The sequence below is a fragment of the Nannospalax galili genome, unplaced genomic scaffold (assembly GCF_000622305.1).
Source record: "Nannospalax galili isolate Female #2095 unplaced genomic scaffold, S.galili_v1.0 scaffold429, whole genome shotgun sequence".
Lineage (NCBI taxonomy): Eukaryota > Metazoa > Chordata > Mammalia > Rodentia > Spalacidae > Nannospalax > Nannospalax galili.
The window spans coordinates 6,018,137-6,036,359 of NW_008360330.1; the positions used below are offsets into that span (position 1 = coordinate 6,018,137).

At 41.0% G+C, this 18,223-nt stretch overlaps 1 protein-coding gene across 1 annotated transcript in view; it reads left to right on the forward strand.

Annotated features, from left to right (window-relative positions):
* Axdnd1 (axonemal dynein light chain domain containing 1) overlaps window positions 1–18,223 on the forward strand; it is a 107,019-nt gene that overhangs the window by 14,122 nt on the left and 74,674 nt on the right. The window contains exons 6-13 of the mRNA XM_029560201.1: window positions 2,937–2,993; window positions 4,693–4,795; window positions 7,694–7,815; window positions 11,818–11,958; window positions 12,629–12,733; window positions 13,898–14,018; window positions 15,551–15,652; window positions 17,240–17,403. Of these exons, the coding sequence (XP_029416061.1) occupies window positions 2,937–2,993; window positions 4,693–4,795; window positions 7,694–7,815; window positions 11,818–11,958; window positions 12,629–12,733; window positions 13,898–14,018; window positions 15,551–15,652; window positions 17,240–17,403 (915 nt within the window). The remainder of the gene's footprint in view (window positions 1–2,936; window positions 2,994–4,692; window positions 4,796–7,693; window positions 7,816–11,817; window positions 11,959–12,628; window positions 12,734–13,897; window positions 14,019–15,550; window positions 15,653–17,239; window positions 17,404–18,223) is intronic.

Genomic DNA, 18,223 nt, shown 5'->3' on the forward strand with positions numbered 1-18,223 from the left:
TTTAGTGTGTGTGCATGAGTGCCTGCCTCTGCACGTGTGTGATGGTGAGATGACTTGAGAAAATCTATATTCTCCTTCCACCATGGGTTCTTGGGATTGGGGATTAAACTCAGGTTGTTAGAGTTGGCAGCAGGCACCATTACCAGCTGAGCTATGTCATCTACCCTTCCGTGAATTTTAAATGTGAGAAATTTGGAGCTGATAACAATGAAATGCAATAGAGAAAGTCTTTTAAGCAAATGGTTTTGAAACAACCAGATCAGAATGTAAAACAAAAATTAACCTTCAGGGGCTAGAGTGATGGCTCAGCGGTTAAGATCTGTGCAATTAAGACTATTCTTGCAGAGGACCTGGGTTTGGTTTCCAGCACCCACATGTTGGCTAATAAACCAGTAAGTCCAGTTCCAGGGGATCTGATGTCCTCTTCAGACCTCCGTGGACCTTGCATCGCATGGGTGCACTTACATACATGACTGCAATGCACTCATGGAAAACTGATGATGCAGAGACCCAAAAGTTCAGTGCCTTGCCACAATAGGAGGAAGACCATCCCATACCTACCACCTGCTCTAAGGCTCAGGGATTTTGCAGAAGAGGTTGGTGGAAAGAATGTAAGAGCCAGAGGAAGGGGTAGAGTGTTAACTGGAAGTGTACTTCAACCACTATGCTGGCAAGCAATAGTCACACCTCCTTCCTATGTTGATCAAGGAGTCAAGGTGGGAGTCAGTTCCCCTCCCAACCAATCAGTCCATCTTAGCTGCTTGTGCAGGAGGGGCTAAGGATATATAAGAGAATGCCAGAAGGCACCTCTCTTACCATTTTCTGTGGCTGTTGGGTAGTCGCAGGATCTATATTTGAGTGTGGATTTTCCAGTGCAGCCATAAATGGGGGGTGCCCACTCCTCTGTATAAATAAACCCCCACCCTATGCTCTGTTAAAAAAAAAAGAAGATAGTAGGTGTTTGGATAGATAGATGAGCGTGATCTGACTAGATGGCAAGAGGATGGACTTGCACTGGGGAATGTCTGGGGACACTGACTTGACACAGTGGGCCTTAACACCTAGGACAGAGTATATGGGTTCCAGTGGGGGGAAGGGCTATGGGAGGAGTCTGGTGGGGACTGGCTATAAAGATGATTCAGATTGTTTGTGATATTCTGTATGAAATACAACAAAATTTAAGAAAAACAAATTTTAAAAATATTGAAAAAAATAACTTTGACCCTTAAATTCTAAGCAAAAATTAATTCAACAGCTCAGCAAAGTGTCATGTGCCTTTAATCCCAGCACTCTGGAGGCAGAGGCAGGTGGATCTCTTTGAGTTCCAGGCCAGCCTGGTCTACATAGGTCTACACAGTGAGTTCCAGGTCAGCAGGGACTATGTAGTGAGGTCCTGTTTCAAAACAAACAAACAAACAAAAAAGGCTGAAAATTAAATGAGTATTGAGTATCTTCCAAAATCCCAAGTTTCTGCTGATCAAAAGTGGTGAAAATAAAAAGGTAAGCAGTAGTCCAGAGAAAATACTGGTAATATGTAGACCTGATGGCAAATAAGCATGTGAAGAGATGCCAGTGTCATCATCAGGTGTATGCGAATCAAATTCATAGTGAGGAACCACCACACACTAGAATGTCTAAATCTAAAAGGATAAGCAGAACTAAATGTCAGTGAAGTTATTAATGCCATTGGAATCCTTATATATTGATATTATTTCTAAGTTGGTATGACTACTGATAGGTAGAGAATGGGCGGGAGTGAGCGGCGCAGATGGAGGAGGCACGAGCGGATGGATGAGGCATGGAGGCTCAGATGGAATCCTCAGTGGGTCACAGATTTATTTCGCATGGGGCACCTTTCCCTCGGGAAGGGAAAGATGTCAGCTCAGGGGTTGTGAGCTGGGACTTTACATATGGGGCCTTTGGGGTGGGGAAGGGGGGGTTGTTTGGGGGAGAAATCAGGGAGGGGGAAGCAGGTAGGATTAGGGTGTGGAAGTGTTTACTTTTTCCCTCTTAAGATGAGAGAAAAACATCTTCTAAAATCTCTGGTTATCAGGTAGAATCTGCTTATCTTTGGAGGTCAGAGGAAAGGCAGGCTGCTTCTCAGCAGAGTTTGTTTCCCTTGACTTCAAAGGTCAAGGTGCTTATCAGCTCAGTTCCCTTTTTCAGGCTCCAAAGTCTGTAGGTCCCTGTTGGGGAGGGGGAAGCTGCTGCTGTTTGGAACCCTAACAATTAGATCTTTGTGGGTGTCTATGGATATTTACAGATGAGCTTGTACATACATGGTAGAACTTTGATTGTGTCCAATTCTTCCGTCTATGAGGTCTGAAATTTGTTATGCTCTAATTTATTCCATCTTCACCCCAGGAATAAGTCATGAGCAACTTCTTTAGAGAACACTAATTTCTTTCTTTCTTTTTTTTTTTCATTACTTTTATTTTATGTATATTGCCTGCATGTATGGTATGTAAGTGCACTCATGTTGTACAATGCCTGCAGAGGTCAGAAGAGGGCATCAGATCCCCTGGAACTGGAGTTATGAACAGTTGTTAGCCACCATGTGATTGCTAGATTCAAACCCAGGTCCTCTGCAAGAGCAGTCAGTGCTCCTAACTACTGGGCCATCTCTCCAGCCCCAAGAACACTGATTTCTTTTAGTAGAGAATGACACTTAGAAACCAAGATTCTGGGTACTTTATGTACTAATTGATAAACAGGCCAGATATTGTCTTCTTCCTTTTTTCTCTCCTCTTCCCTTGCTCCTTCCCTGTCTCCCTCCTCCCCTCCCTCCCTTCCCCCTACCTCTGTCTTCCCTCCCTGGCTCCTTCTCTCTGCTCCAGGGTCTTGCACATGCTAAGCACATGCTCTACCACTGAGCTATATTCTTCAGCCTTAGAATATTTTCTTAAAGTAATGATTGTTTGTCTTATTTATTGTAGTAAATACACTACTCTCCTCACAGATAGTGAAAACAGGCTGTTGCTCTTCCCATCCATGTAAGTATGGTTTATTTTCTAAAGTGATTCTCAGAAAGAATAATTATGTATACATATATTTCTTGATATGTCATTAATAAAAACACATAAGTTATAGAAGAGTCCCACAGCAATAATTGCCTGCATTTTCATCATTTAATTACCTGTTTCATATGACTAATTGCATATTCAAATATATGCATAGCATAGTATTTAAATGCTACAAAGTGCTTTTATTCTCTATGTTTACCTGGTTAACCGTTAGTATTTCTCCATTTTGCTCTTTGTCTCTGTTCTTTCTTCACATTTTGAACTAGCCAATGTTAAAAGCTTGGTGTTTATCTCTCTACCTTTTCTCTATGTTCCTGCCATCCTACACAATGGTTATATAACATCTTTGGAGGTGAGAATTAGTTTTCTTTTGTTAAGGAAAAATCAGAGACCAATAGCCAAAGTCAGGTGAGGAGAGGAAGTTTAATTTGACTCTAGAGGGACTGACCCATGAATCAAGAGTCTGACCCTTTGTTCAAGTTTTGGAGGGTTTTTATACTCTTGTCAGGAATGCAAGCAAGCAAAAGGTACATAGAGTATACATGGTAATTAAGTAAGATAGCATAGGGCTGTGTCTTTGTTTCTCCATTGCTGTGACAGAACACTCTGACCAATACCAACTTGGGGAGGAAAGGGTTTATTCAGCTTACATATCCCAGGTCTCAGTTCATCAGGGAGCCTAAGGTAGGAACTCAGGGCAGGAACCTGGAAGCAGGAGCTGGAGCACAGGCCATGGAGGAATGCTGCATACTGGCTTGCTCTCCTGGCCCCTGCTCAGCCTGCTTTCTTATGTAACACAGGCCGGCCTGCCCAGGGGTGGCACCACCCACAATGTGCTGGGCCTTCCCACATCATACAACAATCAAGAAGATGCCTCACAGACATGGCCACAGGCCAGTCCAATGAAGGAAATTCCCCAGTTGAGGCTCCCTCAACCCAGGTGTGTCAAGTTGACACTAAAGCTATCCAGCTCAGGCTACAAAAGTAATAGAAATGTAAAGGTTACAGGAATGTGATAGCTTTGGAAAACAAAGACTTCTACCTGGATAACCTCAGGTGGCAGGGGAAGATTCCTATTCACTCCAAATGGGGACAGCTCTATCACCAGGCTTTCCCTGCTGCAGAGTTCTTAATTACCACCACATTGCAAAAGCTTTTAGCATCTGACTTGCTCTTCTATTTCCGTAATACTTTGAAGAAAAGAATCAGATAGTGCCTGGTACACCATGAAGTTGGCTTTTCTTTCCTCAAAAAGGCATAGTTTTTTTTCTTTTTCTTGCAGATCCTGGCAGAGTCTAAGTGTGCTTTTAAACTCCTAACTAACACTTTGGGCTTCCTTGACCTTTTTCTAAAGCTGCCCTCCCCAGGTGTGACTGTCTGCCACCATGAGTCTTCCTTCTCCAGGCAGCTGAGATTTACAGCTTAGCCTACCCCTGGGTTTTCCTCATAAGACTTTGTCCTTGAGCTTAAAAAAAAAAAAAATCATAAAATTTGCATTTTTATACTATTACTTGTATACCACTAGATCAATAGATAGGGTTTAATCTTTTAAGTTTCCATTTGTATTTCTTGGTGTATGTATTTCCTTACATGGCTCATACTCCTGTTGTCACCCGAGGATGGTCTATTGTAATGCTAATTACCTAAGTCTGTCACTTTTATCTTTTAGGAAACCTAATAAAAGGGTAGACGTGATCCAGCTGAATGATGTGATGGATTCAATGCTGGAGAGGGCTGGAATAGAAAATCAGGACTATGTAGGACCAACCAAGGTAACTGGGTAACTGCATTGGTCAGTGTAACCCCATGTAAAGATCCTGCGCTTTGGAGGCAGAATGTCTGCACCACAATCTAACTCTGCCTTCTGGTAAATTATTGATGGATTTGAACCTCAATTTCCTAATCTGTCAATTAGTTCCTGCCACATAGTGTTGTTGTGAGATTAAATGGGTTTAATAAAGTGCTCACATGAGTGCCTGGCATGTGGTAAATACTACTTCATTAATTGTTACTATAGTTATAGTTTTCTTAATAATGAGAATGTATTGTGAGAGAGGCATCATTAGGTGACTTTGTTACTCTACCAACATTATAATGTATATTTATATGAACCCAGACACACACACCTAGTTGGTATAGACTGCTACATGCTTAGGTCATATGGGCTAGCCAGTCACCACAGCAAGTAACTATACTGGACACCATAGGCAGTTGTAACACAATGGTAAGGATTTGTGTATCCAAACATGGAAAAGGACAGTAAAAACACTGAACTTTCCTTAGATGTGGTTGCTGAATGGATTGTTGTATGCAGAGCATGACTACATGCTACTCTATTTCTTTAGACATAAGGCATCACTGATTGGCCTTATTACTTAGTTTTATTTTTAACTGATACATGCAGCCGCCCATCCAGTCCGCCTTCATGGTCATTGCCGCCGCCACCCAATCCCGGACCCCAGGGCTGGTGAGGAGACTGTGTCAGTGAAGTCGCATTCAGACACAGGAGACCAGGTTCAGTGACGCAGATCTATTTTACTGAGGAATTTACAAGCTTATATAGGGTCCCTGGACCAATAAGACAACGATACAATGACTATGCCATATATGGGCAGCCCAGGTTCTGGTAAATCGTGACCATGGCTGTTGTTATGGTCACATGCTGCAAGCTGTAGATAAACTTGAATTTCAAGGGGTGGTGACTAGGAAGTGGCAAGCCTTAAGCGTCAGCCCTGGGACTTGCCAAATGAAGGGGTAATCACAAAGTGTTCCTTGTGGCTCCAGACCTCATTGCCTCAGGCCTGCTGTATGGCTATCATTAGGACTTCCACTCTAGGCTCAAGCCTGTCTCCCATAGATACATAATATTTTTACATATTTATGGACTACAATGTGATATTTCCTTATATGTAAACAATGTGTGGTGGTCAGATCAGGATAATTGGCATATCCAGTACCTCCAGCATTTATCAGAAACATTTAAAAGCTCCACTGGCTGCTTTTTTGTTTTTTAAGACAGGGTCTTATGAACCCAGGCTTGCCTGAACTCACTAGGTATTGGAAGATGACTTTGAGCTTCTGAGGATGTTCTTGAACTTCTGGTCCCCCTGCCTCTACCTCCCAAGTGCTGAGATTACAGGCCTGGTTTATGTGTGCTGAGGATCAAACCCAGGGCTTTGTAAACACTTTATGGAGTGAGTCACATTTCTGGTCCTTCTACTGATTATTTTGAAATCTATAACTGGTTGGGGTGGTACATGCCTATAGTCTTAGCACTTGGGTGGCTGAGGCAGGAATATCTCTAGTTCCAGTCTAGCATGGACTACATAGCAAAAACTTGTCTGAAAACAACAAAAACTCAAAAGAGGCCTGGTGAAATGGCTCAGTGGGTAAAGGCGCTTGCTGCCAAGCTTCATGACCTAAGCTGGATCCCTAAGATCCACATGAGAAATTCAACATCAGTGTGGTAGTGTTATCTAATATAGCCCATATTCAACCTTTGTAATTCATCAGTTGTCCCTGTAGTGGGTTTTTAAGCCTGTTTCCCATCTCCTTACCCCTATGGTCTAGGATCTCAGGGTCACATGGTGCTTTGAGTTGTTGTTCCTTTAGACAACTTTAACTCCAAACTGTTCCTCAGCATTTCTTTGCTTTTCTTACCCTCGACATTCTGCAGTACATAGACTTGTTTTTCTATAGACTCCCCTTCAGTTTGGGTTTGTCTGATGTAGACCCATCATTAGGTAGGCTTCATTTTGGTAGGTGCAACATAGAAGTGATATTGATATTTTCAGTGCATCACATAAAAGTATCTAAAATAAACTGGGTATCGTGGCACACACCTTTAATCCCAGCATTCAGGAGGCAGAGGCAGGCAGATCTCTGTGAGTTCAAGGCCAGCCTGGTCTACATAGTGAATTCCAGGCCAGCTGGGGCTACAGGGAGACCCTGTCTCAAAAAGACAAAAAAAAAGTGTATAAAATGAACTAGAGTGTGGTGTTTGTTATTATACCAACATCATAACCTAAATAAACCTAAATAAACAGACTGCCTCTTAAATTTTTAAGAGTGGACCTGAATTCAGAGGATACTAGTTCCTCCTATCTATTAGAACTGTCTGTCTCCCAGAACAATGCTGATGTGTCTCTCTTGTCACCTTAACCTATGCAGATGGCACTGTCTGTGTCCTCACCCTGTGCCAATGGAACCCATCTCTGCAACCTCGTTTCTCCCACTGTGTACCCTCCTCCTCTCCTCCCCTGGTCCTCACCCCCACCTCCCCCCATCAGGCTACACCCATACTTTATTCAAAATGATTTTTCCAGCTTCATTGGGGAAGTCCAAGTTCAAGTTCTGCCTTACCCTTCATCTTCACAGACCATCCGGTCTTTTCATGGAGACACCTGGGTCATCAGACCCAAGAGCAAGGACACATGGTTTTCCTGGGGTTAATTAACATCATTAGTCCAGATTATGTCCATTAATAAAAGTCATCCCCACACTGGAGTTTTAAAAGCAGTATAATTTTTGCAGATGTGTATATGTGAATGAAGTATAATGACTTCACCAAGGTGTTATATAAGTTTGTTGACATTCAGCATATTTATATCCTAAAAAATTTTTATTGACACACTATGATACGTGCTGCTTATCTTATTTAATTCTGCCAGATGCACCAGCTGCTACACATGCTGAAGACAGAACAGACCATTTACAACACAGTATTTCATGAAGTGATTCGACAGGTCAGTGTGGACTGTGTAGACAGAGGAGAGCTACTGTCCAAAATCAGGTTAGAACTGTTAATGGAATGGTCCAGTTTCCTTTTCAGAAATTTAAATGGTAATTATGAACGTATATTAATTACACAAGTTAATGGAGCTCACTACAATATTTCTATCTGCACATCTTTTTGAGTGTTATTATTTAAATTATGTTCATAAGTACTTTTGAGAAACCTACAAAAATATATCCTTCTACTGAGATTAAAGGACTGAATTACAGTTAAGTATAATCTCTCTGTAGTAACATCTTCATCTTGGTGAGATCTTGCTAAAGTTCAGCCTTAGTTTTCTCATCTGTGAGTGAATAGCTACTGTGAAGGCTTTCACTTATGCATTCGTTCATTCATAAACTAGTGATGTTTGTTGAGTGTCTACTGTGACAGGCATTGAGATGCTTCATAGGAATGTGGTAAAGTTTATTAATTAACTAAAAAACTTATTTAGTATTTTTGTGTGTATGTGTGCCTGCATGAGTTTATGTTCACCATGTGAATCTAGGTGCTGGCAGAGGCCAGAGGGACCATTGGATCCTCTGGAACTGGAGTTACAGGCAGTTGTGAACTATCTGGTATGGATATCTGGAACTGAACCCCCAACTTCTGCAAGAGTAGTGTGATGGTTTTAATGAAAATGTCCCCCATAGGCTCCAAGTGTTTGGACATTTTGTACCCAGATGATGGCACTGTTTTGGGAGGTTTTGGAAGGTGTGGCTATCCTGGAGGAAGCACATCACTGGGGGTGGGCTTAGAGAGTTCTTAAGCCTTGCCAGATCTCCAGTCGGTCTCTTGTTTCCTGTGCCTGCATGATGATGTAGAGCTTAGCTTCTGCTCCTCTTCTCCAGCCACCTCTGCCACCATGCCTCCCCTCCAAGACAGACTGTAATTCCAATGGAACCATAAACTCAAATAAATTCTTCCTTCTGTAAATTGCTTGGGTCAGTGTTTCTATCACAGCAACAGAAAAGTGACTAATACAAGTAGTAAGCACTCTTAACCACTGAACCATCTCTCCAGTCCCTAATTAATTTTTGAGTCAGGGTCTCAGGTAGTTCAGGCTGGCCCAGAACTCCTGGCATTATAATTAATTAAAAATGAACACACAGAAATAAGTGCTTAGTAAATGTAGTTATTATTGCTACTAATGGTAAATACTATTGTCATTTTAATTCTTTTTCTTATGATTGGTCCTTTCCAAAATTCAAAAGAATAAAATCTGTATTTCACTTGCTGTGGAATTACGGGGAACATTATCAGATGGTTACGACCAGTTTCTTTTTTCTTTCCTTTTTTTTGAGACAAGGTCTCACTATTGTAGCCTTGGCTAGCCTAGAATTTGCTTTGAAGACCAGGCTGGCCTCAAACCCATAGAGATCTGCCTGCTTTGCCTCCCAAGTGCTAGGATTAAAGTCATGTGCCACTACACCCAGCTTGATTTATTTTTATTTTATGTGTACCAGTGTGTTACCTGCATGTATGCATGTGTACCATGCGCACACAGTGCTCATGGAGAACAGAAGAGGGTGCCAAATCCCGTGGCACTGGAGTTACAGATGGTTATGAGCTGCTATGGGAATGGAATTTGGGTCTTCTACAAGAGTAGCAAGTGCTCTTAACTGCTGAGCCATCTTCCAGCCTTCTTAAACATTTTTAAGATGATATTAATCTAGTGTGTGTGTGTGTGTGTGTGTGTGTGTGTGTGTGTGAGAGAGAGAGAGAGAGAGAGAGAGAGAGAGAGAGAGAGAGGGAGGGAGGGAGGTGTGGAGGTCAAAGATTTTAAATTACAAATCAGTTGCTTTAATAGAATATAAGCGGGTTATCTGCTCTGATTGAGGTGGTTTGTTATTTCTGAGAATTTGTCTATTTTATAAGTTACTAAATGTGTGGATATGACACTGTTTATAATCTATTATCTTTTAAAATGCCACAGAATTTGCAGCAATAGCAGCTGTCTCAGCTCCACTATTGGTAATTGATCGTGGATATCTTCTTTCTCATTTTGCATTCTGAGAATATAGTTAGATTTTTATCAGGATATTTTTTTCTTAGACTGGAGTCCTCAGGGCTTAGGAAGGTGGCAGGATTTGCATTGGCTTCCTTCTGAGATCCAGGGTTTATGCAATAGTCCTATGAATTCTACCCCTAACCCAAAGCTTAATCTCTGCTTCTCAGTGTTGATGTTTTTCCTGGGCAACCTTGACCTTGGGTTTACTTACTGAGTACTGCTAACAACTTTCACTTCATTTCTTTTTGTTTGTTCTTTTTGTTTTCCAGCCCTAAAAGACTTATGTTCTTGTGCAAATCTACTGTATGTTGAAAAGTGATAGGGGACTGGGGAGACCCTTCAGTGAATATAGTCCGAACATGCCAGGAGAAGGCCTAAAAAAGATGGGGTGCATGCATGCATGCGTGTGTTTTAAAGATTTATATGTGTATGTGTGTTCACTCACATGACTACATGTGTGCCATGTACATGCCTGATGCCCAAAGATGTAAGAAGAAGGTGTTGATTCCCTGGAGCCAGAGTTACAGGTGGTTGTAAGCTACCAAGTGGGTGCTGGGAACCAAACCTGAGCTATTTCTCCAGTCCCAAGAAGGTTTTTTAAACATAAAAACTTTCTTTTAAAAAGCTTATTTATTCTTAGTTTATGTGTCTGAGTGTTTTCCCTACATGTATGTAAGTACACCAATGCATGAAATATCTGTGGCGGTCAGAAGAGGGTGTTGGATCCCATGGAACAGGAGTTACTGATGGTTGTTAGCCACCATGTGGGTGCTAAGAACTGAACTAGCTCCTTTGTAAGAACAGCCAGTACTCTTAACTGCTGAGCCATCTCTCCAGCCCCCAAACCTTCTTTTTTTAAAAAAAAATATTATTTTTATTTTATGTGTATGAGTATTTTGCTTGAATGTATGTAAGTATACCACATGTGTGCAATGCCCATGGAGACCAGAAGAGGGTATTGGATCTTCTGTAACTGGAGTTATGGATGATTGTTGGCCACCATGTGAGTGCTGGGAACTGAACCTGGGTCCTCTGCAAGAACAGCCAGTGCTTATAATCACTGAGACATCTCTCCAGCCCCTACACATAGGAACTTCCTAATGTAAAGGCTGCATATTGAGCTGATAACTGACCCCCCCTCCCCATTAAGTGTTTAAACATGGAATGGGTAATTCTGTCAGTGAGTGAGATTAGTCTTATGGCCAGTGTAACACAAAGCTATTATGACTGTAGGACTTCATGCTTGGGCATCACACTTAGATTACTTTTTTTTTTTTTTTGGTCTTTTTGAGACAGGGTCTCCCTATAGCCCCAGCTGTCCTGGAACTCACTATGTAGACCAGGCTGGCCTTGAGCTCACAGAGATCTGCCTGCCTCTGCCTCCCAAGTGCTGGGATTAAAGGCGTGCACCCCCATGCCCGGCCACACTTAGATCACTTTTAATATAAATAAAGACTGTTCAGTTATTTTTACTTTATCGTCTATGGCCATATCCACATGTATTGTTAGGTTTTATTCAAAAGAAAAAGAAATAACCCCTTAGAATGAAAAGTCTTTTTTCATTTTTAAACAATTGGTATCTTTTTACATTTAGTCAGTATGACAAAAGTGTCATTCATGAATTCAACTATATAAAATTCTCACTATAGTCAAGGTACTTTGTTTGATGTTATTAATATAAAGGTAGATATATAAGACATGATTTCTCTCTCCAAATAGCTTATAATTTAGAAGAAGAAATCAAACAAGTCCTCACTTTTGTTTCACGTCTCAGACATATTCCTAACACTTGTGGCTCTGGTTACAGTTCTCCATCACTGCCGATTCACTTGTGTGGGTGGGCAGAGAAGCCTAGATCCTTTCTTTCTCTGTACCCTTCTTCCCACATGTGTTCTGTGGATGCCTGTTTACTGTTTCTTTTTCTAACATGACCACCTCTCTTGTATATTTTCTAGCCTCCCTGTCTCCCTTTTTCCATGAATGTCTTGTTTGCTTTGTTTCTCACACAGAGAGAAGTACGTGCAAATGCTTGACCAAATCACGCAGCAGATGATTGACTTCTACAAAGACTTGGTGACCCAGCGAATGATGGATCAACGCATTTTAGAAGAACTATATAATTTCAAGAATGTTATTGAGAAAATGACAAGGTAAAAACTGTGATTATCCGCCACACAAAGCAAAAGCCAAAACCACATCTGAAAAATATTCATAGAAAGAGGAACGGTTAAAGACAGACTCTTTGCTTTAGTGTCTAGCAAGAGAAGTGAAAGCTGGATATCGTGGAGGCAGAGGCAGAGAAATGAGCTTCCTATTTTAACTGAAAGTCAAGACTCTGCCTGTATCTGATAGAGAAGAACCTGTTGCTCTCCCTTCCAAGATACAGATCTATCTTATCACATTTACAGAGCAGTTCCATGATTTTGAATGCTAAAGTTCAAAATCCAAAGAAAGTATTACACAGCAATCATGGTGAGTGAGCTAACCTTGTGTCAAGATGACCAGTGGCAAGAATGTGTAGCACAGGCTAGGCAGGTTCGAGTCGGGCAGTGCAGTGTGCCAGTACCTCCTTCTACTCAGTTCTAGAAGATACATCTGCCACTCTTTCTGCCTTTCCCTGCCAGCCCAATTCTACTGCCAGACCTGAAGATTCCATCAGGAACATGTACCAGATTTTTATTTTGTTTTATGAGGTAGAAAAACTAGGAAGGGAAATAAATGGTAACTGAAAAGATGGCCTGTATGTAAATCGGATTTCCAGGGTGGAAATTTTGGGGAAGTTTTCCAACTGTGAGTTTGAAATTCTTTGCTTTATTTCAGGGAACTTTGTCTGGTTCGGGCACATGATAAGCAATTAACGAGGGAAGCAGAGAAAGTCCACAAAGATTTGGCAGAAGCTCTTTTAGAAGCTGAAAAGAATGCCAAGTAAGTTAAGTTTATATAGCTTAATAATGGAAGGTGAAAGGACTTAGGCAGCAGTGAGTTTGAAGCCAGCCTTGTCTACATAGCAAGTTCCAGGCCAGCCAGGGGGACATAGTGAGACCCTTTCTCAAAAACAGAGGATGGGAAGAGGAGAAGCTTAATCACTTAACTTTCCTGGCTCTCAGTTTGCCCATATGTAAAATTAGGGTTAAAATAATACCTGGTTCTTAAGATTATTATGAAGGTTAAAAATTACATAATAGAGCCCTTAGAATATCATTTCTGGGTTAGTGTCAATAAATGAAGCCTCATGGCTTCACATAGTGTCCTTGGCTGTTCTTGCACTATTATGGCACAGGTTACAAAGGCAGACGGTTATGACAGGAACCATATGTCACTGTTCGGCCATAAAATACAATGAAAAGATGAAGACTGTCATAAATCCACCAAATCTAAAGCTGATAGCGTGAAATAACTTTTATTCTCATTCCTTTTTGTAAAACTTTAAATTCTTTTAAAAACCTTTTAAATTTGTGTGCGTGCGTGCGTGTGTGTGCGTGTGTGCAGGCATGCACATGTGGAGTCCAGAAGACAACTTTTAGGAGTCAGTTCATGCCTCCTACCTTGTTTGAGGAATGGTTTGTTATTTCTTCCACTGCACAGTGTACTCCAGGGTAGCCATCACGCAAGCTTCCAGGCAATTCTCCTGTCTCTGCCTCCCATCTCACCTTAGGAGTGCAGGATTAGGTGTGCACTAGTGCAGGTGTGCATGCTGCTGCAGTTGACTTTTTAATGTGGGTTCCCACGATCCCAACTTGAGTTGTCAGGCTCTCACGGCAAATGTTTTCTGCTCACAGAGCCCTATTCTGTGTTTTTCATTACATATAGCGATATATTTTCCTATCATTGGAGTATCAAAAGAACAAGGTAAGAAGTATTTGGAGCAGAGGACATTATATTAGAGTTATTACTTTCACCATGACTTTTACAATATTTTTAAATGAAATGTGAACATTTTTCTTCTACTTCACTCTAAAAAATGTTACCACTACAGCCAGCAATTGTGCCATAATTACTTTATAATGAGGTTTAAAAGAACAAATTGTCTATTTTCATAATAAAGATATTTTAAAAAGTGTCTAAATAGGGATTTAATTTTTCTTTCAGAATTTTGGAAGAATATCATGACTTATATACATTACAAAGAGGAAGGATGGAGAATGACGTTAAACAGCTAAGGAGAGAGAGAGAAATTTGGAGCTCAGCCACATATGATTTGGCCCTAAAGGTTTGTTCATCTGAGTTCACAATGCAGACACTTATATTTAAAGTTTCATTTTATAGGTTTTAATAACACAGACAAAACCACAGAAGAAAGAAGGTATATATTTATTAATGTAGCTTTTGTGGGCACTGAAGATGGAAAGTTAAATTTCTTTTTTTCATTTTTCAGGGGGATTTAGCTATTGCACAATTTGGGCCTGTTTTGTTTCTTCCCCCACCAGAACCTATAAACTATGAGTGTGAATTCTTTATCTGTTTGGGAACATATGATGAATTTCATCTTTATTGTATGTTAATATGTAGTTATAATGTATACTAATACTTCAAAAAGTTAGGATGCTTAATGTATACTAATTCTAATATGTACAAAAGGTGACTCTTGGGGGCCAGGTGTGGTGGCACACACCTTTAAGCCCAGCACTCAGGAGGCAGAGGCAGGCAGATCTCTGTGAATTCAAGGCCAGCCTGGTCTACATAGCCAGATCCAGCCCAGCTGGGGTTCAGGGAGATGAAAGAAAGAAAGAAAAAGAAGAAAGAAAGAAAGAAAGGAAGGAAGGAAGGAAGGAAGGGAGAGAAGGAGGAAGGAAGGAAAAAGAAAAGGAAAGAAAGAAAGAAGGAAGGAAGGAAGGAGGGGAGGGATGGAGGGAGGGAGGGAGGAGCAGGTTGAGCAGGGGCAAGAGGAGCAAGCCAAGAAGCAGCATTCCTCCATGGCCTGTGCTTCAGCTCCTGCCTTCAGGTTCCTGCCCTGAGTTCCTACCTTCAGCTCCCTCAGTGATGAACTGTGACCTGGGAGATGTGAGCCAAATAAACCCTTTCCTCTCCAAGTTGGTATTGGTTAGAGTATTTTGTCACAACAATGGAGAAACAAACTAGAACAATGTATGTATGTTCATGCATGTGAATGAGGACAGGCATATGCCACTGTGCTTGTATGGAGGTCAGAGGACAACCTTAGGTATTGGTCCTCACCTTCTACTTTGTTTTTATCACAGCAAACATTAGGCTATCTGGCTTGAGGACTTCTGGGGATGCTCCTGTCTCCACCTCCACCTCACTGTAAGAGACTGGGATTACAGACGTTTGCAATCATGCCTGGTTTTACATGGGTTCTGAGGATTTGAACTCGGGTCCTCACATTTAGAGTACTGTACCCTCGGAGCCAGCGTCCTAGCCCCAGCTTGGCTTCTTTTGCATGTGTTGCTTTTCTTTTTCTCCACCCTGTTCAGGTATCTTTGTGAAGTTCCGAAGGTTTTTCTCTCTTTCTCTTTGGAATAGTCTGCATTTTCTTATTCTCTCTCCTTTACAGAATTACACAAAGGCAGCTTGTGGTCTGCCATCTTACCCAGAAGTATTGTACTATAATTTAGTTCCAGTTCAACAGTTTTAGAAAAGTGAGAATTTGTGATTCAAATTATTTAAATAAGAAATTTTCAGTGAAATAATGACTAACTAAAAAATTGGTATGTGAAAACATTGTAAGTAAAATATGGTAGTTTGTTAAGGTTTTAGGGTTCTGATTATAGTATTTTTTTATAGGTAATTGAAAGAAATAGAGTCATACTGGCTAAAAAACTCTTCCTCAATGAAAAAGGCTGGGCTAAATATGCTAAGCATTTCATCATAATGCTGTCAACTAAGGTAAAGTGCCATTTACCTAAGTCATGGACAAAAAGAAAATGTTAGACATTGAAACATTTTTTTTTTTGCTAAATCTATAGTTTCTGATGTGCATTTCTACATTTTTGCTTCATTGTGGGCTGAATGAAAATACAAAGAAAGAGGAATAAAGGCTTTTATCTTTGTCTTCCATTGTAATTAAAACAATACCTCTAAGTCTAATAACACTCCACAGTTATTCATAGAGTTATCTATTTATTAGTGCTTAAACTAAAATAAAGTAAGTAGCTATGGTTGGGCATGGTGACACATGCCTGTAATCCCAGAACTTGGGTGGGTAAAGAAGGAAGATCACAAGTTTGAGGCCAGCCTGGGCTACAAAGAAAGAGAGGAGAAGGGGGGAAGGAGAAAAGGAGACAGAAAGAGAAGGGGGGGAGAGAGAGAGAGAGAGGAGAGAGAGAGATGCTTGCTATTGGTGCATTCTTAAGCAGTTTTATGAGAAAATTTAATGATTCCTCAAGGGAGGAAAAAAAAGAACTGGCATCTAGTGTGTTTTTACTGATTCAAACTATTTACACCAGTCATTTAACTCCTGTTTTTTTCTTTAAAGCAGAGCAAATGTAGATTTATTAAGGAAACATGAGAAAGAATTCCTGAGAGAGGGAGATGCTCAAGGGAAGAATACCTCCCAGTCATTTAACTCTTATTTTTTACAAGACTTACTGTTTTTAATTTATGTGTATGTGTGTGTGCCTGAGGGAGTTTATACGCACTATATGTATGAAGATGCCCTGGGAGACCAGAAGAGGGTGTCAGATTCCTTTCAAGGGGAAATCACAGGCAGTTGTGAGCTGCTTGATATGGGTTCTGGGAACTGAGCCAAGAACCTCTGCAGGAGTAGCAAGCACTCTTAGAATTGCTGAGCCATCACTCTAGTCCTAACTCTTAAATGATCCTGTCTAGATCCAATATCTATTAGGGTCCTTTATTTTATGGATAATGAACATTTTATAGAAATGTTTTATTTATTATTTTTATTTTATGTGTATGATTGTATTGCCTGCATGGATGTAAGTGAACCCGTGTCATGCAATGCCCAAGGAGGTCAGAAGAGGGCATCAGATCCCCTGGAACTGGAGTTAAGGACAGTTGTTAACTGTCATGTGGGTGCTAGAAACTGAACCTGGGTCCTCTGCAAGAGCAACCAGTGCTCTTAACTGCTGAGCCATCTCTCCAGTCCTGGATAATGAATTTTAAATATTGCCACCCAAGGTTACTCCATGGGCAATGGTCTTGGATACATCTCTAGTTCTGCCTGGCTTCCTGGTCCCTGTTCATTCCAGTGCACCACTCTGCTCCTGTGAAAATCCTGTGGGAAAACTGGGTTCATGTTGCAAAGGGAAAATTCTTGTCCATAATAATGTATGCACTGTAGAAAAATCTATCATCAATTTCACTGATGACATTTTGAAAGAGGAACATCTTTTCAATTTCTTGATCCATTTCCTATGAAGTTCTCTAGTATTACAATATTAATAATGGCCTTGTACATGCCAATCAACATTTGTTTATATGAATAAATGAATAAATTGATTCTATGCATTTCAGGACACTGCAGACTTAGAAATGCTTCAGAAGTTGACAGGAAAATGGAAAAAATTATTGAACAGATTTAAAGAGGAGGTAGAACACACTGAAGAGTCTACAAAGGAGAGATCGCAAACTGCGAAGGCTGGCCTTGTCAAATGGCAGCAGTACTTCAAGAACTGCATGTGGGTCTGCAGGTTTCTGATTATACTATACCATTACATCATGTCTGATACTCCATCACCCCTCATATTTAATTAGCTTAATATTGAGTCTGGGAGAGGTAACCAACATCCCTTACTAGGGCAGAATACTGTTGTGGACCTTGAACATTGCTGTTTTCCAGTGATAAATACTTGTGTGGCTCTTCCTGAACCCCCTGCCAAATTGCTGCTGCCCTCATTCATTTCTCTCTCTCTCTCTCTCTCTCTCTCTCTCTCTCTCTCTCTCTGATCTCGCTCTCGCTCTGTCTCTCAACAGGGTCTTCCTGTAGCCCCGGTGGCCTGGAACTCACTATGTAGACCAGGCTAGCTTCGATTCACCTGTCTCTTCCTCCCACGTGTGGGGACTAAAGGCATACTCTACTATGCTCAGCATTCTCTCTCTTTTTAAAAATGAAATCAATTAGCTGGGCGTGGTGGCACTGGCCTGTAGTCCCAGCATTTGGGAAGCAGAGGCAGGTAGATCTCTGTGAGTTCAAGGCCAGGCTGGTCTACTTAGTAAGTTCCAGGACAGCTGGGGCTACAGGGAAACCCCGTTTCAAAAAGACAATTTTTAGACCACTACTATTGGCAAACTTGAGCACTGGATCCATCACTAATTCTTTAGCAGAGAAGTAGACTCAGTGGAACCAATGGGTGGCAGTGACCTGGAAATGGACTTTATTTGAATATCATACTTTATAATGAGTAAACTTGTTAGAGAGAGAGAGAGAGAGAGAGAGAGAGAGAGAGAGAGAGAGAGAGAGAGAGAGGTGTGTCTCTGTAGAGGGGGGAAAAAACACTG